This window comes from Bubalus bubalis, chromosome 23 (genome assembly GCF_019923935.1).
Source record: "Bubalus bubalis isolate 160015118507 breed Murrah chromosome 23, NDDB_SH_1, whole genome shotgun sequence".
Classification (NCBI taxonomy): domain Eukaryota; kingdom Metazoa; phylum Chordata; class Mammalia; order Artiodactyla; family Bovidae; genus Bubalus; species Bubalus bubalis.
Window position 1 is genome coordinate 20,951,418 of NC_059179.1, and position 20,158 is coordinate 20,971,575.

The following is a 20,158-nucleotide window of genomic DNA, read 5'->3' on the forward strand; positions in this document are numbered from 1 at the left end:
CAGCACAGGAAAGGGGGGCTTACCGTGCCCCAGGATCGCACCAAGTCATCTCAAGAGAGTTCTGAGAATCATTTGACAGATCATCTTGGTCAGGGAACCTCAATCTTTAAAGAGTGTGCAAACAGCTGTACAAAGCAAAAAATGTTTGCAAGAAGAGAAAGATCTACCCTTACATGGCTCAGATACAAGAACTGGTGCCCCCACCTTCACCTCCCAAGACACTTCTCTTTATCGCAGGATGCAAAGTCTAGTAGGAAACTTGGTGGGAATAAGCCTTCCCTCCAATGTGCTGCTGCTGCTCCTTAGCCTAAGGCCCCTTCAGGTTCCAACTTAAGCCCTTGGGGCCGTAGGAGATTAATTGCCCTAGTGTAACTAAGCACTCTGCTGCCTGCAGGTTTGGTGTTTGCCTGTGAGTTCGGTCAGTGCTAAAAACTAGAATAAGTTTTTATATCCTAGGATTATTCTCCTCTTTGGATTGTGGAATGGTCCCTCTTCTTCCCACAACTTGGCAGATGTAGTGAAATTAAATCTGTACTGCTGGTGGAGAAATTCACTTAGAATCGCAGAAAGAAAGGTTTTTAGAGGTTTGCATCGTTTGGTCAGAAAAGTCGCCAACCGGCATTAAATGGTGATGTTTATATCAATGGAGTTGGATAGGAAAATACAGCTGGTTGAAGGGTCAGGCTAAATAGGGATATAGAACTGAGTTAGAACCGTTTGGAAGTGAGGGTAGGGGTGGTAGTGGGCTGGGGGTTGGTATTCTCTCTTCAAAAATGCATATATCCAACAGTCACTCCATTTTGATCCCCCAGAATTCCTCGTTGTTGGATAGCCCGGAGGTGGACCTGCCGCTTTGTTTTGAGCAGACTGTTCTGGTGTGGATTCCCTTGGGCTTCCTTTGGCTCCTGGCCCCTTGGCAGCTTCTCCATGTATATAGATCCAGGACCAAGAAATCTTCTATAACCAAACTCTACCTTGCCAAGCAGGTAAGGGAACTCTACTATTTTCAAACGAATTTTGTAGTATGCAATAGAGAACATTTCTCGGTGGTTCAAGTGTCTTCTTCCCTGTCTGTGCCAGTTTTCCCAGGTTCTGCTGTCTCAGGTAGAGCCGTGCTCTGGAGGCTCCTGCTTACACCTGCCCTGTGCCTCACTCACCCCTGCCATATTCCCTAGTTAAGATTACTTTGATTTTTGCGTAAGAATGACTCTGAAGTCTTATGGATATTGGACTCCAGAAACACCAACGATGAGTAATCAGTCAGTTGAATAGCTGTCTTTTCAGCATTAGAGAAGCAAACACTGGATTATCTCTTTGCTGCATGTGTGCGTGCTCAGTTGTATCCAATTCTTTGTGACCCCATGGACTATAGCCAGCCAGGCTCCTCTGTCCATGGAATTTTCCAGACAATATCACTGGAGTGGGTTGCCATTTTCTCCTCCAACTGATCTTCCTGACCCAGGGATTGAACCCACATCTCTAGTGTCTCCTGAATTGGCAGGCAGATTCTTTACCACTAGCGCCACCTGGGAAGTGCATGAATGTATCTTCAAGCTGTTCTAATTAATCAGGAGACTGTAATTCAGTTGGCATCTACCATGAGGTAAAAATGAACTAAGAAAAGTGTCTGCACCACTCAGGCAATCCGAACATCATTCTTCTCCCCAGACTTGGATCTGAAATAGGGCTTCCGTTCCCCCCAGAGTCAACCCTGGGTCTGGGTGGTCGCTCACCATAGAGGAAGGATGGGTATGTGCTCACTGTGACCTGCCTGAGCAGGGAAATAACGGAAAGGGCTGCAGGAGAAAGCCCAGGAGGAAGGGGGGTAGGTGCCTCCCAGCCGGCTGCACTGATTAATGCAGAGAAGAACCTGTGGGAATGGAGAGATCCTCAACTGAGCTTGTAAAGCTCCCTCTTAGTAACTATGACCTGCTGCTTTTCACTAGGGTTTTTTCTATCTTGTCCTGATTATTAAATAGGATTTTAGACAGACAAATTAGATTTGGTGTTCTACGAGCATACAGATCAATGAACCCAGGTTGTTGCAGCCTAAAAAGAAGGCAGGAAGAAATTTGTCCAGAGGAAGTTGACTTTGCACAGACACTCTGAGGTGGTGGCGGGCCTTGTGTACTCTGGATCTTCTGGGAGGACTTGGAGCAGGGCCGCTGTCTCCCTCATAGAGCTGAGTGCCTGGCACAGGGCCGAGCACTTGGCATGGCATTTGCTGAATGCTGGTATAAATCCATTCTAGGAATGGGATCAAGAGTGGGTCACTCTGAATATCAAACATCACGCTTCAGTACCTTGGGGATGAGACAGAGCTTCTGGCTAGTCAGTCAAGTTAAAGAGCTTCTGTCATTTTCTGGAGCTTCTAAGCAAAGGTTGGATAATCAGTAAGTCAGTATCCCATTTCTTATAGCTATTAACTTTAAAAAACTTTATTGAGAAATAACTCACATATCTTATAATACAATTTTACCTGTTTAAATACAATTTTTTTTAGTATTGTCATGATCTGTGTAAGCCATCACCACAGTCAATTTTAGAACATTTCCCCTCAAAAACAAATCCTTTATTCATTAACCCATATCTCCCCATCTCCCCTAGACCTAAGGAACCAATAATCTACTCTTTGTCTCTGCAGTTTCCCTGCTCTAAACATTTCATATGATTGAAATCCTATAATATATGATTGAGCGGCTTCTTTTACTTGTTATAAGGTTTTCCAGGTTCACACATGTTGTTCAAGGCTTAACCATGATATTCCATTATATGACTATATCACATTTTAACTTTGATAACACAAACCTCTAGATAAAACTCAATAGATAAAAATAAAAGCAGTGTATTTGTTTTTTTTTAATTTCTATAACTAATGATCCACTCACCCTTGCTCATAGCTTATAATTTATGCTTTTTTTGTCCTCCACCCTGAGTGAAAGGTACACATTAGCTTCCTGTTAAAAATTTCAAGATTCCTCTGAAACAGTCCAAAGTATAACTCCTCAGAAAATAAAAATTCACTACTTCTATGAAATTCACCTTCTTCTTGGCTCAATCCTCAGCTTGACTTCATATCTTCACTTCCTATTCTACTTGCCTTTGGGCTGTTCCTCTCTGACTCTCTTCCTCTCTTTTTTTAAAAAAAGTATTTCACTACATTGCTTGGTATGTGGGATCTTGTTCCCTAACCAGGGATTGAGGGATGTTAGTTCCCCCACCAGGAATTGAACCCACATCTCTTTCATTGGAAACATGGAATCTTAACCACTAGACTGCCAGGGAAGTCCCCTCTGACTCTCTTAAATTGTTATTGTTGTTTGGTCATTAGTGCAGGGTTTATCTTATCTGGACTAAGTCAATTTGTTTGACTAACCTGATGAGAGACTACCAGTTTGTTCAAAGGTGCACCCTTTGCTAAAGGGACCCTGTGCCCAGCAGGTGATTTCATGAATTGAATTAAAAATGAATGAGTGAATGAGCTCATATTAAGTCCTAGGGGAACAAAAAAGGAGTTTTGTTCTAGAGGTTATGAAATGGGCTGAGGTCAGATATGCAGCAAAAATGGGCTTATTGTTGAGTCAGTGAGATATGGAAGTCATCTTCAAGTATTTGTAGAAGTTTAACATAGGAGATTGTCTGGCTCATTCTGAAAGTGTCAGTCAGTAAGATTAAGTTGGTGTAGGTTGTTCCAAGGGAGCTAACTTTAGCTAAACATACAGAACTTTTTCTTTTTTTGTGTGGATGATTTAGCTTTTTATCCTTTATTCTTATATAAGTTTAAAGAAAATCAAAGATATAGAAATTATTTTCCATTCAGCTGTATCAAAAGTTAAGAACTTAAATTTGAGACAGCTTTATCAGTTGACTTTTCTTTGAGAGGGTTTTAAATAAGTTCAGTTGGAAAGACCATTACAAAGGTGGAAGAACTTTCTAATAGTAATAACTGTCTGATAGTAGAATGGTCTGCTGGGGGATATAGTTCCTGAAAATGTTGAAACTGAAGTTATACATTTGTCTGCCAGAGAAGTGATGAAAATAGACACCCTATGTAATAGATCAGAGGTTCAATCAGAGTGCTTTCATAAAGCCCTGGGGAAAGGAAGACTGTGCAGAGGTGGAAAGATATTAAATATAGCCAAACCACTTTTTTTAATATAATATCAATGAGGTTGTGTCCCTTTAGGAAGTTGAGTTCAGTAAACTCCATGTGCACTTGAAGCTCCTCCAGTGATTCAGAGATCGAGTGCAAAGCCTATTTAAGGACTTGGTAATCATTAAACAGGACTTCTCTCGTGGCTCAGCAGTAAAGAGTCTGCCTGCAATGCAAAAGACGCAGGTTCGATCCCTGGGTTGGAAAGATCCCCTGGAAAAGGAAATGGCAACTCACTCCAGTGTTCTTGCCTGGGAAATCCCATGGACACAGGAGCCTGGTGGGCTACAGTCCATGGGGTCACAGAGTCAGATACAGTTCAGTGACTGAACAACTACAGCAATAATTAAACAACCATAATGTTCCCTTGAATGGGATTAAAAATTGTTTCTGATGATAAACAATGCATTTCTGTAGAAAGCTTGATTATGTGATTATTGTAGAAATTTTGTTGACTCTAGGGAAATAGAGGATGAAATCATGGATAATTGTTGTCACTCTATACTTCTGTTTTTAACCTTTTGGGATGTTTCCTTTTACTCTCTTTAAAAAACTAAATAAAGACAAATGAAAAAATCACTTCCTCAACCCTCTACCTTCTAGTTTTATTCTCCAGAGGCTGCCATTTCAAATTATTTTGATGGCTACCTCTGTACCTGCAAATAACATTTTCATTCTGTGTTTCTTGATCCACCAACTTCAATAAAGATCTATTTATGTCCTCTATAAAAGACAAGGAATTTATTCATTGACCCAACTCCCTAGCTTCCTTTGCCTCTCTTCCTCTTTCTCTCAGATCAGATCAGATCAGATCAGATCAGTTGCTCAGTCGTGTCCGACTCTTTGAGACCCCATGAATCGCAGAACGCCAGGCCTCCCTGTCCATCACCAACTCCCGGAGTTCACTCAGACTCACATCCATCGAGTCAGTGATGCCATCCAGCCATCTTATCCTCTGTAGTCCCCTTCTTCTCCTGCCCCAATCCCTCCCAGCATCAGAGTCTTTTCTAATGAGTCAACTCTTCCCATGAGATGGCCAAAGTACTGGAGTTTCAGCTTTAGCATCATTCCTTCCAAAGAAATCCCAGGGCTGATCTCCTTCAGAATGGACTGGTTGCATCTCCTTGCAGTCCAAGGGACTCTCAAGAGTCTTCACCAACACCACAGTTCAAAAGCATAAATTCTTCGGTGCTCAGCCTTCTTCACAGTCCAACTCTCACATCCATACATTACCACAGGGAAAACCATAGCCTTAACTAGATGAACCTTTGTTGGCAAAGTAATGTCTCTGCTTTTGAATATGCTATCTAGGTTGGTCATAACTTTCCTTCCAAGGAATAAGCGTCTTTTAATTTCATGGCTGCAGTCACCATCTGTAGTGATTTTGGAGCCCAGAAAAATAAAGTCTGACACTGTTTCCACTGTTTTCCCATCTGTTTCCCATGAAGTGATGGGTCCGGATGCCATGTTCTTCATTTTCTGAATGTTGAGCTTTAAGCCAACTTTTTCACTCTCCACTTTCACTTTCATCAAGAGGCTTTTGAGTTCCTCTTCACTTTCTGCCATAAGGGTGGTGTCATCTGCATATCTGAGGTTATTGTTATTTCTCCCGGCAATCTTGATTCCAGCTTGTGTTTCTTCCAGTCCAGCGTTTCTCATGATGTACTCTGCATAGAAGTTAAACAGGGTGGCAATATACAGCCTTGACGAACTCCTTTTCCTATTTGGAACCAGTCTGTTGTTCCATATCCAGTTCTAACTGTTGCTTCCTGACCTGCATACAGATTTCTCAAGAGGCAGATCAGGTGGTCTGGTATTCCCATCTCTTTCAGAATTTTCCACAGTTGATTGTGATCCACACAGTCAAAGGCTTTGGCATAGTCAATAAAGCAGAAATGGATGCTTTTCTGGAACTCTCTTGTCTTTTCCATGATCCAGTGGATGTTGGCAATTTGATCTCTGGTTCCTCTGCCTTTTCTAAAACCAGCTTTCTGTTCTTCTGTAGGTTATACCTAAAAATCTGCCATCAATTTAATTTAATTGGCCATGCCATGCAGCCTGCAGGATCTTAGTTTCCCAACCAGGGATTGAATCAGGGCCATGGCAGTGAAAGCCCAGAATCCTAACCACTGGACCGCCAAGGAACTCCCCTCCCCATGCCCTTTTTTCCCCATCAATTTTAGACTCTAGTTCTTCCTTTCTTCTTTCTTAATTGAGGTATAACATTGTATAAGTTGAAGGTGCACAATGTATTGATTTGATACATTTATATATTTTGCAATATGATTACCACCATATCCTTGGCTAACTAACACTTCTATCATGTCACAAAATTATCTTTTGTATGTATGTGTGAGAGACAGAGAACATTTAAGATCTAGTCTCTTAGCAACTTTGAAGTATGTAATACAATGTTTTGACCATAATTGCAGTGCTGTGTATAATAAACTTGTGGTTAGAAGATAAATTTTGGAAATCAAATGAGATTTTTTTTCAGTTTATAGTCTTTTTATTTATTTTTTTCTTTCTTCTTCTTCTTTTTTTTTTTAATTTTATTTTATTTTTAAACTTTACATAACTGTATTAGATTTGCCAAATATCAAAATGAATCCGCCACAGGTATACATGTGTTCCCCATCCTGAACCCTCTTCCCTCCTCCCTCCCCATTATAGTCTTTTTAAAAACTGAGGCACAATTGACATATAACAGTATTAGTTTTAGGTGTACCACATAAGTTTGAAATGATCTAGTAAGTCTAGTTAACATCCATCACCATACATAGTTGCAAAAATTTTTTTCTTGTAATGAGAACTTTCAGAATCTACTTTCTTAGCCACTTCAAATATGCAGTACAGTATTGTTTACCTATAGTCACCATGCTTCATTGTATTTTCCACTTGAGCCCCTTTGTGTAAGACAAGAAAATTAGTGCCTCCAAATTTCCTGGAGAACAGCCTCATATAAAATTTTCAGAAAAAAACAATAATAAATAAAAGTCTTTGGGTCCCTGCTTTCTGAAAATGTTGATCTGGATATGGAATGCTAGGTTGAAACATTTTTTTTCAACTCTAAAGATGTTGCTCTGTCGTTCCTCAAATCTTGTGCTACCAAGTTAGAATTCTTCTCATTCCTTGTTATCCTCTCTAGAAACTTTTATCCTCTTTATTCTTAATGTCCTGAAATTTCATGAGCATGTTTACATGGGCCTTTTTTCATTCAATGGATTCTACACTGTTAATCTAAAGATTCATGTCTTTCTTATCTCTGGGAAATTTTTATATATTAATCTTTTCATTTTTTTCCTCTAATTTTAAAATTCCATATCTGTAGAACTTCTTTTAGATATTGGACTCCTTGAGTTGATCCTCCTTCTCAACTTTTTTTTTAAGATACTTTAAAAAATTCTTATTTTTGGCTGCTCTGGGTTTTCGTTGCTGTTCATGGGCTTTCTCTGGTTGCAGCGAGGAGGGGGCTATTGTCTAGTTGCAGTGTCGGGCTTCTCACTGCTGTGGCTTCTCTTGTTGCAGAGCACAGGCTCTAGGACGTCTGGGCTTCAGTAGTTGCAGTGTGTGGGCTTAATTGCCCCATGGTATGTGGAATCTCCCCAGACCAGGGATCAAACCCATGTCCCTTGCATTAGCAGGCAGACTCCCCACCCCTGGACCACCAGGGAAGTCCTCAACTTCTTTTCAGAATTTCTTTTTCTCTTTTGCCCTGTGTTCTGAGAGATTTTCCTAAATTTTTTCTTTTAATCATCCTAAAGTGCCTTTATTTTAGCAATAATGGGTTTGATTCCTGAGAATCACATTCTTAATTCCTGAACAAGAAAAAAAAAAAAATTGGCCAAGCAGGGTGGCCTGTGAGTTCTTAGCTCCTTGAGTAGGGATTGAACCTGTGCTCCCTGCAGTGGAAGCACAGAGGCCTAATCACTGGACCACCGGGGAAGTCCCCTGAATATACCTTTTTCTGACAGCAACAAATTCGTGGATGTCTTCTCAAGTCTCTTACAGGACATTAATTTTAAAATAATTTGAAATTCTCTTCACTTAATTTCTGTTTGTTCCGTCTCAGAATCAGTTGCTCTGTTTCAGTATCTTGGCTATCTTCTTCACTAGTACTGATTTTTCTCAACTTTCGGTGGTTATTGGTGTTCTGTTTGCACTTATAAATAGGGGACTAAGTCAATGAATGTGTGGCTGCAGTAGGTTTCCTGGCAATATCTAGATCCACTTCCCCAGGCGGCCTCTTCTTGATGGGAGGACTGCCTGTGAGCTCTGAGTCCTGGACGACTGTCTGTACTCACTGGCTTCCCTCCAGAGCAGGATGCTAGGCGGTACCTCTCCACCTCTGACTGCCGAGTGAAGATGCATTTACTCTGGAGCACCATTACCTGCCCTATCGTCCTCCCAGAAGGATTCAATTTCTTTAGCAAATACTTCTGTTTTAGCCAGCTTAAGGGTGCTGGTGGAATATAGTTGTCTATGGATTTGCCTGATGGTTTGGGGGTGGGTGAGAGCATAAAGTGGCTGACATAACTGTACCAGTTCACACAACATTAATGGAGACTCACTTCTGTCCTGTTTTCCATTCTAACTCTGCCAGGGTGGACTAGAAAGAATAGATTTATAGTAAGTCAAGACTCTCTCTTGCAAGTTATGCCTATTGGCCTAAGTAACACATTTTATTATCTTATAAAACAGGAAGTCCAGTGCACCTCCTGGATTTGTTAATATAGCAATTCAACGGTATCAACAGGTTGATTATTTTCATCTTTTTTTCTGATTGCTATTGCTAAGTCACTTCAGTCGCGTCCAACTCTGTGCGATCCCATAGATGGCAGCCCACCACGCTTCCCCGTCCCTGGCATTCTCCAGGCAAGAACACCGGAGTGGGTTGCCATTTCCTTCTCCAATGCAGGAAAGTGAAAAGTGAAATTGAAGTCGCTCAGTCATGTCCGACTCTCAGCGACCCTACAGACTGCAGCCTTCCAGGCTCCTCCATCCATGGGATTTTCCAGGCAAAAGTACTGGAGTGGGGTGCCATTGCATTCTCCGATAACCTCAGCAAATCAAGCCAGTTACCAAGCCAGCACGTGATTGCAGGATGACTGTAGCAGCCTTCACATACAAATGCAGTCATACAATATTTGTCCTTTTGTGTCTGGCTTCTTTCACTTAGCATCATGTTTTCAAGGGGCTCGTTTGTGTTGTAGCATGTATCAGTACTTCATTCCTTTTTATGGCTACAGACTACATGATTGTACAGATTTGACATCTTGTTTATCCATTTATCAGTTGATGAGTATTTGAGTTTTTTCCAGTTTTTGTCTGTTTGAAAAATGCTGTTAGGAATGTTTGTGTACCAGTTTTCGGGTGGACATAGGTTTTCAGTTTTCTTGAGTATGTATATGCTTAGCAGTAGAATTGCTGAGTCATATGGTAAATCCATGTCTAATATCTTGAGGAACTGACAAATGTTTTCAAAGTGGCTATACCCTTTTACATTCCTGCCAGCAAAAAAAAAAAAAAAAAATTGGAGCATAGCTGATTTATAATGTTGTATTATTTTCAGGTGTACAATATGGGCTCTAACACTCGTCCACACCAGTACTTGCTATTCATCTTTTGATGGAGAATATAATATATCTACTATCCTAGTAGGTGTGAAGTGGTATCTCATTGTGGTTTTGATTTTCATTTCCCAAGTGATTAATGACGTTGAGCATTTTTTTTCATCTGCTTTTTGGCCATTTGTATACCGTCTTTGGAAAAATGTATTCTTTGCATAAACCCTTTATGCATTTTTAAATTGGGTTATTTGTATCTTTTTGCTGTTATAAAAAGTTCTTTACATATTCTGGATCTATGTATCACTTTGATCAGTGAGGGGAACCTTTTTCAGAAGCTCACACAAGACAGTCCCCACAAGCTGCCCCTCAACTTCTCTTTGGCCAGAATTGTGTCACATGTTTGTGGCAAAAGCAGTCCCAGGCCAGAGGAACAGGATCACCAGGATTGGTTTTAATTCACTTCATAGGGTTGGAGATAGGTGCGGTTTCTACCCAAGCCTATGACTATGAATCCCCTGACTAGGGTTCTGATTTTATAAAAGTGGGGGTTCTGTTAGGAAGAAAATGGCTTTGAGGAGGCACCTCTACCAGTCAGGGTCCTCGCAGGAGGCAGATGGCTGAGGCAAAGTAAAATGGTGAGAGGAGGTTGTATTTACAAAGAGACCTGGGGCTTAGCAGTGAGCTGTTACGTAACTCCAGGCTCTAACGCACAACGCTGGAGAGAGAAACTGGGGGGCAGACGGAAGACACGAGCATAGCAACCAGCGATGTCGGTCTCAGGCCCCCTTCCACTGCTTTTTCTTGTGTATATTTTAGACCACAGTTTGCTCTTTTACCTGATGCTATTGACACGTTTGATTTTTGTTTTCTAAAACTACCTGGTTTACCAAGCTCACTCACCATCTTCCATTCATAGTCTCAGTACTACTATGGATTTATTTCTTGGGCACTTCTCTATTATCATTTCAGTGGGATAGGAAAGGCTGGGAAACAAGTATACTAAACCTGATTTTTTTTAAATGCTTTTTATTGTGGTAAAATTCACATAATATAAAACATACTATTTTAACCAGAGTTAACTGTACAGTGGTACTAAGTGTGACTCTTTCCATCATCCATCTGCAACATTTTTCACTTTCCTAAACTGAGACTCTGTCCCCACTAAACACTAAGTTCCCATGACCTCTCCTCATACTCCCTCCTGCCCCTGGCACCTACCAATGTATCTTCTTTTTCCCTTCGCTCAGTCGTGTCTGACTCTTTGCGACCCCCTGGATAGTAGCCTACCAGGCTCCGCCGTCCATGGGATTTTCCAGGCAAGAGTACTGGAGTGGGTTGCCATTGCCTTCTCCACCAATGTATTGGGTTGGCCAAATACTTTCTGACTCTATGAATCTGACTATTCTAGGTACCTCGTATAAGTGGAATCAAACAGTATTTGTCTGCACCTACTGTATAGTGAAATGTATTTTTATAAACCTGATATCTTGAACTGGAAACTCCTGTCTTTTTCTGTGCGTACTTAAAAAACATAATTGAATTCATTGAATGCAATGTTATGGTCTACTTTTTTGCACCTGAGTGTTAAATCACTTCAGTTGTGTCCAACTCCTTTGCAACCCCATGGGGCTCGCCATGCTCCTCTGTCCATGGAATTCTCCAGGCCAGAATACTGGTGTGGGTGGGCATTTCCTTCTCTAGGGGAATCTTCCCAATCCAGGGATTGAACCCAGGTCTCCTGTATTGAGACAGATTCTTCCCTGAAAGCATTGTCTAGTGTTATCAACATTATTCTTAAAACATAATTTTTCAACATAGTTTTGATGACTAAAAAATAGCTTATCACATGAGTATTCCATAACTTACTTTAACAACTCTTCATAGTAGTATCTTCTCTCAACTGTAAAAAGGAAATAATAATCATAAGCCTCAGTTAAGTAGGTGGAAAACAAGAAGAGGGAGTTCTCACCCACTATAACTGTAGCAGAGCCCAACAAGGAAGAAGAAAGCCTCTTCTTTGTAGGCAAGGACTCAGCCAAAGAAAAACCGTGGCTTCCTTGTGTACTGTAGCCCTTCCAGTTTCCTTTTCCTCTTTATGAAAGTGTTCTCCTTCCTATGTCAGAGGGGCACTTGCATATGGCTTGCCATGGTTTCAGACCTCAGAATGCAATCCTCTGTTGAATAAATTGATTTTTGCTGGAGAATTATCTGGCACTTCTTTCAGATCAATACAACAAACCCTTCCACCACTGTTTTGGGTTATTTTAGGTTTTATAAATTCTTCACTATAAAGAAAGAGACTTCAGTTAACATTCTTGCACTTAAATATTTGCCTGCAATTCAGATTATTTCCTCAGAATAGATTCCCAGAAGTAGAACTACTATATCAACGTATACAAGCAACTTAAAACTTTTGAAACATAATGGAAAATTTTTTTAATTTAGGAAGGTTTTTTATCACATTATAATCTCACCATGGAAGTGTGTTAAAGTGCTTAGCTCTGTACTTTTGCTAGCACTGAGTAACATTTTTAATTTTATAAGCAAAAATGACATCCTATTGTTTTATTTTGCATTGCTGTAATAATGTGATTTTTAAAAAATGGTTAAGAATACAACTTTTAAAAAATGCATAATGTGAGAGTTGTGAGTTGTTTTATTTGGGGCAGAATGAGGACTATAGCCTGGAAGACAACATCTCAGATATCTCTGAGAAACTGCTCCAAAGAATTAGGGGGGAATGTCAGTATATATGCGACTCTGGTGAAGTGGGAGTGCATGCAATCAAGCACATATTTTTTGCAGAAGGTTTATTCTAGTCATGAGGAGCAGATGTCTCCATGAAGATTTTAGTGCTTTTCTAGATATGAGAAGATACAAGAATTAGGGTTCATAAAATTCAGCTCCTAAAAATATGTATCTGAAGATAGTTTCCACTGGTTCCCCACCACCACCACCACCACCCTGAGCACAGAGTGCCTCATTTCTGCTCTCCACCAAGAACTCCTTTCAGGGGGTGTTAAAAGTCAGCAGCTGAAGCAGTATATGATTTAATCCTTGCAAAGGTAGATGGCAAGTGTCAATTTGTAGTTGTACTTTATTTTTAAATTGTCTGTTCACGTCAGTTCAGGTAACTTGCTCATTTTTTAAAAAATGAGAGTATTCATTTACTTTTTATCTTTTGAACAGATAATTTGCAGAGGGTTACAAAATTCAAAAGCTGCAAAAGGATACATGATACTCCTTGTCATTCATTTCTGTCTGAGGTGGCAACCATTGATACCGGTTCCTTGTATACTCTCAGAGATAACCTATGCTTTTATAAATACCTGCCGATGTATACTTTTCTACACAAATGTTAGTACTGGTCTTATATACATCCTTCTGTGTCTTGGAGGTCCTCCCATTTTAGCACTTAAGATCTGCTGCTTTCTTTTCTCTGTGGCTCTGTTGGATCTTTGCTGCTGCGTGGGCTTTTCTCCAGTTGCAGAGAGCCAGGCTACTCTCCATTGCTGTGCGTGGGCTTCTCATTGCAGTGGCTTCTCTCGCTGCAGAGCATGGGCTCTCAGGTGCACAGACTTCAGCAGCTGCAGCACATGGGCTCAGTAGTTACAGTTCCCAAACTATAGAGCACAGACTCAATGGTTGTGGTGCATGGACTTTGTTCCATGGCAAGTGGGATCTCCCTGGATCTAACCCATGTCTCCTGCATTGGAAAGGGGATTCTTTACTACTGAGGCACCAGGGAAGCCCCTGCTTCTTTCTTTTTAATGATCACTTGAGATGCTGTTATTTGGATATAGCATAATTTACATCCTCTGCTTGATAGAAATCCAAGCAGTTTCTAACTATCTGCCATCAAAAGCAATGCTGCAATGAGTGTGTCTATAGGATAAACTCCTAGAAATAAAATTACTGGGTTAAAAGTATGTGGACTTAAAAAAAGTACGTGGACTCAATTGCTTTGTAGAATTTTTTTTTTTGGTTGTGTTGAGTCTTGGTTACTGTGTGTGGGCTTTCTCTAGTTGTGGAGAGCGAGGGCCACTCTCTAGTTGTGGTGCGTGGGTTTCTCATTGTTGTGGCTTCTCTTGGTGCAAGGCATGGGCTCTAGGCATTTGGGTTCAGGTGTTGCAGCTCTTGGGAAATAGAAGGTGGGCTCAGAAGCTATGACTTAGTTGCTCTCTGGTATGTGCAATCTTCCCAGACCATGGATCAAACCCATGTCCCCTGCATTTTTATCCACTGAGCCACCAGGGAAGTCCTATAGGAATGTTTGATAATGTAAATCAGTCCTTTTTGATATGGACTGCTCAGTGTCTTTCTAATCAATTTGTATGAATTTAATATATGTAAGCCTGTGGCAAAGGTTTCTTCCTTTTCCGCAGCCTGGGGAGTGGTCTGCTGGTTTGTAGTCTCTTTATCCAGGCATCCTCAAGGGTGAGTGCTTTAGCTCTAGCTTACACTGTTTTATCTCCTAATTTACCTAAAGGCAAACATAAATTATTGTTTAAAAAGCTATGATTTTTCCCCCCAAAATCTTTACAGTCTCCAGTGAGGAAAGCAGAATATGCTTAAGAAAGATGTATTCCCCTTATAAACATGTCTTTGACTCTGTACCTTGCTAAGTAATAGCACTTGTCCTATTAAAGGTGCTTTTGTCTTCTTCTTGGCTTGGTTTCATTATAAAGGGCCCAGGGACTTCCTTGGTCCAGTGGTCAGAACTCTGTGCTAGCCCTGCAGGGGGATGTGGATTGGATCCCTGGTCTGGGAGCTAAGATCTTGCCTGCTGTGCAGGGCAGCTCAAAAAAAAAAGGGGGGGGGGGCGAAGAGGTAGGGGGTGATATCGTTGCCTGAGCTGAACTGTTCTGGATGAATGAGGCTTATGGAATGAGTATGCACAGATGGGTGGGAAAAGGAAGTGATGAAGATGGGGAGCTGATACTAAAGAAGTTCATTTTGAGGAGTAAGATACTGGTGGACCTCCTCAATGGAGGTAATAATTTTCCCTTCTGATGGGTGGGCCGTAGTTCTTTAGAACAACATGTATCATGTCTTATGACCTCATAAGACAAATATTGACATGGTTGCAATCATTAACTTCAAAGTTTATATGAGAAAGCTGGGGATATTGACCTAGGAAAGGGAATAGTGCCATCCCAGTTGGGGTGGAGGAATTCCCTTTTTAACTCTATTTTATTAGTTACCTATTACTAAGCAATAAATTACCCCCAAACTAAGCAGCTTAAGAATAAACACCTTTTTCTTAACTTCACAGTTTTCATGGGTCAAGGATTTGGGAGTGGCTCAGATGGTAAAGCGTCTGTCTACAATGTGGGAGACCCAGGTTTGATCCCTGGGTGGGGAAGATCTCCTGGAGAAGGAAATGGCAACCCACTCCAGTATTCTTGCCTGAAAAATCCCATGGATGGAGGAGCCTGGTAGATTACAGTCCACGGGGTTGCAAAGAGTTGGACACGACTGAGCAACTTCACTTCACTTATCTGAGTTCAGTGTCTGTCTTGAGGCTGCAGTTAATACACAGGCTGGGACTAAGGTCATCTGAAGGCTTGATTGGAGCTAGAAAGATCTGCTTCTGAATTGACACACCCACATGGCTTTTGGCAGGAGGTCTCAGTTCCTATCCAAGTAGAGCTCTCCAAAGAGCTACTTGAGTGTCCTCACGATGGGGCTGGAAGTTTCCCTTGTGGCGAGTGATCTGAGCAAGAAAACAAAGAGGAAGCCACATTGTTTTCTACGCCCTAGTCTTGGAAGTCACACACTGTCGCTTCTGCCATATTCTGTTCATTACAAGCAAGTCAGAGTTCAGCCCATACTCTGAACTCTGAGAAGGGGAAACTAATCTCTGATTTTTGAAGGAAGGAGTACCAGGGAATTTGTGGACATATTTTAAAATCATCACACTTGAGACTTCCCTGGTGGTTAAGAATTCTCCTTCCAGGGGCCTCCCTGGTGACTCAATGGTAAATAATCTGCCTGCCAAGGCAAGAGACATGGGCTCAATCCCTGGTCTGGGGAGATTCTATACGCTGAGGAGCAACTAAGTCCTCGCACCACAGTTTCCAAGCCTGCGCATCACAGCTACTGAGCCCATGTGCTGTAACCACTGAAGCTTGTGCCCCTAGAGCTCATGCTCCACTGCAAGAGAAGCCACTGCAGTGAGCAGCCCCCACTTGCCGCAACTGGAGAAAGCCTGCAGTAAGGAAAACCCAGCACAGCCAGAAATAAAATAATAAAAGTCCTCCTTCCAATATATGGAATGTGGGTTTGATCCCTGGTCAGGGAACTAAGATCCCACATACAGCAGAGTGACTAAGCCTGTGAGCTGCTACTACTGAGCCCACACACCTCAACTAGAGAGAAGCCCTCACACCGCAGTGAAGACCTAGTGCTGCAACTAAGACCTGCCACATCCAAAAACGAATCTTAAAAAAGTCACACTCAACATTCCTTAACACTTATCATAGCATACTTTGAACTTTATCCCTTCGCTTGAACTCTATGTATTAATTACAGAAATATTTGTTATCTTAATCACTGTTTATCATTTTTATTGAGCTATAGTTGATGTACAATGTTATATAAATTATAGATGTACAATATGATTCACAGTTTTAAAGGTTATACCCCATTTATTGTTATAAAACATTGGCATATTCCCTGTGTTATATAATATACCCTTGTAGCTTACTTTATACCTCAAGAGTTTGTACCTCTTAATTCCCTACCCCTCTTCTCTCTCCCCACTGGTAACCAGTAATTTGTTCTCTATATCTGTGAGTCTGCTTCTTTTTTGATAACAGAAAAGAATGTAATATAAAAATTCACTAGTTTGATGTATTTTTTAGATTCCACATATAAGTGATACCATACAGCTATTTCTTTGACTTATTTCACTAAGCATGGTCCTTGCCAAGTCTATCCACTTTGCTGAAAAGGGCAAATTTTCATTCTTTTAATGGCTGAGTAGTATTCTAGTGTGTGTGTGTGTGTGTGTGTGTGTGTGTGTGTGTGTGTATCAGTCACAACTTCTTTATGCATTCATCTGGTGATGGACACTTAGGCTGCTTCCATATCTTGCACTGCCTACCATTTTTGCCATCCATTACTGGGAACCATTGTGTTCTAAAGAATATCCTCCTAACAGTGGTCTTTTGCCTTCTTAGGTGATTGTTGGCTTTCTTCTTATCCTGGCAGCCATAGATCTGGTTCTTGCGCTCACAGAAGACACTGGACAAGCCGCGGTTCCTGCTGTTAGATACACCAATCCAATCCTCTACCTGGTCACATGGGTAAGGCTAATCATCAGTTCTACCCTGTTTATCTTCTCATAGCCATCTAGCTGAAATTTGCTCTTGTGGAATGAGATTAAGTTCAATTTCATCTACCTTTTTCAAAGGACCTATGTAATAGGGTAAGACAAATCTTAGCTTTTCATTTGCTTTTAAACATGAGTTTATAATGCTTTCTTCTTAGGGTAAGTACTAGCTTTAATGACTAAGATATATACGTTATGGCTTCATATCTTGCCATCTAAGGATCACAGATGAAATCCAAGTTTCTTGATGTAAAATAATTTCCTAAATGTTGTAAACATTATTTTTAAATTGATTGGTGACTCTTAATCAGCAGATCACTGAGTCTAGAGCTGTTTGTATAGATTTGACAAACTTATGTCTTTCCTACAGGCATGGTTTTGGGGGCGGGGAGAGGGAGAGATGTACAGTGTTGGAGAAAACTATTAAATTTACTACCATCATTTTGTTTTATTTATTTATTTGGCCACACCATGTGCCTTGTGGGATTCTAGTTCCCCAACCAGTGATGGAACCCAGATCCCTAGCAGTGAAAGTGCTGAGTCCTAACTACTGGACCACCAGGAAATTCCCATTATCATCATTTTTAAAGAGGAAGATATAACATAATTGTTCAGATTCCTAAACTATCTTGAAAAATCAGAATGCCTGGCAACTGTGGGCCGACATTCCCACAGGGCAAGTCAGCCAGGACTGAAGCAGCCGCTCAGTTTAGACCAGGCTCAGTACGATCCTTCAACCTCACTTCACTTGGTAACATGGTGCGCCTGGTCCCTGTAGGTACTTTGTTTTGTTGTTTTGAAACAGAGAAAGGTCTAGGCAGCATGTACTGGAACGGACTCACAGAGGTGACTGTGCTTCTCTTCCCAACCCCAAGTCTGGTGACATGAGGCTGGAGATTGAAATCCACCATGACACTTGTATTTATACCATGGAAATTCACACACGCCTCAAATTCATGCCTCTGTTTTCAGAATGGCAGTTTTTTAGCACAGTACTGGGTCTAGGAAAACAACATTTAATTCATTATTGTTAAGTGAAATAATGTGAGGCAAAGTTTTTTGTTGTTGTTGCTAATTGCTTAGTCTAATATTATTAGAAAATATCATGATATAGATACCCTGCACCTATTCAGAATGTTCCTCCCCCATCTGATTGCTGTAGTGCCTAAAATTATTTTCTTGGTCTTTGGAAAGATTTTTCTGGCTCCCACAGTTACTCCATTTAGAAGGTGACCGTCTGTGTTTTTGGCTGACTCCCCACCCAAATGTGGTAAATAGAGATGGGATTCAGTTCAGTTCAGTTGCTCAGTCGTGTCTGACTCTTTGCAACCCCATAGGCTGCAGCATGCCAGGCCTCCCTGTCCATCACCAACTCCCAGAGTTTACTCAAATTCATGTCCACTGAGTTGGTGATGCCATCCAACCACCTCATCCTCTGTCATCCCCTTCTCCCCCCACCTTCAATCTTTCCCAGCATCAGGGTCTTTTCCAATGAGTCAGTTCCTTGCATCAGAGATGGGATAGGGAAAGGGGATTCCAGAAAAAGCATCCGGGTCCTGAAAGAGAAAGTTGGGTGGTATCAGGGAGGAAATGGACTAGTTGGCATCAGATTAGCTACAACAGTCTCCCCCTTCAGCCTCCGTTTCTCCCCCTGTTCTCTGACTTCTCTCTTGCCTCGTGTCCTTGGATGGTGACACTGTTTTTCGAAACACGATGTAAATTTCTCTCTAGGTCCTGGTTTTACTGATCCAACACAGCAGGCGATGGTGTGTGCAGAAGGACTCTTGGTACCTGTCCTTATTCTGGATTCTCTCAATACTCTGTGGCACTTTCCAACTTCAGACTCTGATCCGGGCACTCTTAAAGGTAAGGAGGAGAGGGATGGTGCCATTAGAAGGTACTCCTGGGCAGCTTCTAAGTTGTAGTAAATGACATCAGGCAAATTGAGTTCCAGGGTAGAATTGTATTTAGGGGGTTTGATAACAGACTTTAATCATGAGCATTGATACATAGGGGCTATTTATATTTAATTCAGATAAAAGGCTCATTTTCTTTGTTTTTTCTCCCCCATAGGACAGCAGTTCTAATCTGGCCTACTCCTGCGTGTACTTCATCTTCTACTCATTCCAGATCCTGGTCCTGATCCTTTCAGCATTTTCAGAAAAAGATGACTCATCAAAAGTGAGACTTGACATATGACCACCTCATATGTTATTTAATTGGATGGTATCTTGACAAATGTAACTTTGAGATGTCAAGGTCTCATGAAGGTCCCACAAGCCCAGAATACAGTAATACAGACGATCTTGTGACATAAGCACACAAAGTGACTAGAAGTTGGAAACATTAACTTTTATGTTGACCCACCAAGCTTCAGCACAGACAGTTAATTCATATATCTATGCCAAAAAGTCTGGTTATCATTCTACTGGTGACCTTAGCGTGACCAAACAAACATGTTGAACAGGCCACTTCATTGTCATATCTAGTTTCTAGCACAGCATCTATTTAGAAACATCAATTTCTGATTTTAGAGTTCCATTGAATTCCTGTTTCTAATTGGTAAATTTACTTTCTGATTTTTTGTGTGTCTTGCAGAATCCTTCAACCACAGCTTCATTTTTGAGTAGTATCACCTTTAGTTGGTATGACAGGTAGGAAATGCCTGGAGTGTGGCTTGTCTCTATCCTTCATCCCTCAAGTCTTCGTTTTAAAAGTACCTGCCATGGCCTCCATTTCTCCTCTACTTAGAGTCAGAGAATGTTGAAATATACAGATCAGTTTATCGCATTCCCTTCATGGGGCAAATGGGGAAACTGAGAGGAAGGAGGGAATTTGTTTTTTTCGGTAGCCTGGAGTGGGGGAATTCCACACACACTAAAAAAAAAAAAGACAGAAGGAGAAGGAGGCAGGAGGACAGGAAAATGGAAATTTGGGGGCAAGGAGTGTGGCACAGACTTGGGTAAGGGATGAATAGCTGTCCTGGGCTGCCAGGAGATCCAGAGCAGCCATCTTGGCCTTTGTAGTTGCATGGACCCCTTGGGCAGCCTGGTAACACCCATGAATCCCTTCTCAGATAATGTTTTAAACGTGTACAAT

The 20,158-nt window shown here is 41.2% G+C and overlaps 1 protein-coding gene across 15 annotated transcripts in view; it reads left to right on the plus strand.

The window, feature by feature from the left end:
- ABCC2 (ATP binding cassette subfamily C member 2) overlaps positions 1-20,158 on the plus strand; it is a 79,609-nt gene that overhangs the window by 5,446 nt on the left and 54,005 nt on the right. For all 15 annotated transcript variants that reach the window (XM_044934901.2, XM_044934897.1, XM_044934899.1 and 12 more), the window contains 5 exons: positions 813-986; positions 16,908-17,033; positions 18,791-18,925; positions 19,133-19,240; positions 19,658-19,713. In XM_044934901.2, the coding sequence (XP_044790836.2) occupies positions 813-986; positions 16,908-17,033; positions 18,791-18,925; positions 19,133-19,240; positions 19,658-19,713 (599 nt within the window). The remainder of the gene's footprint in view (positions 1-812; positions 987-16,907; positions 17,034-18,790; positions 18,926-19,132; positions 19,241-19,657; positions 19,714-20,158) is intronic.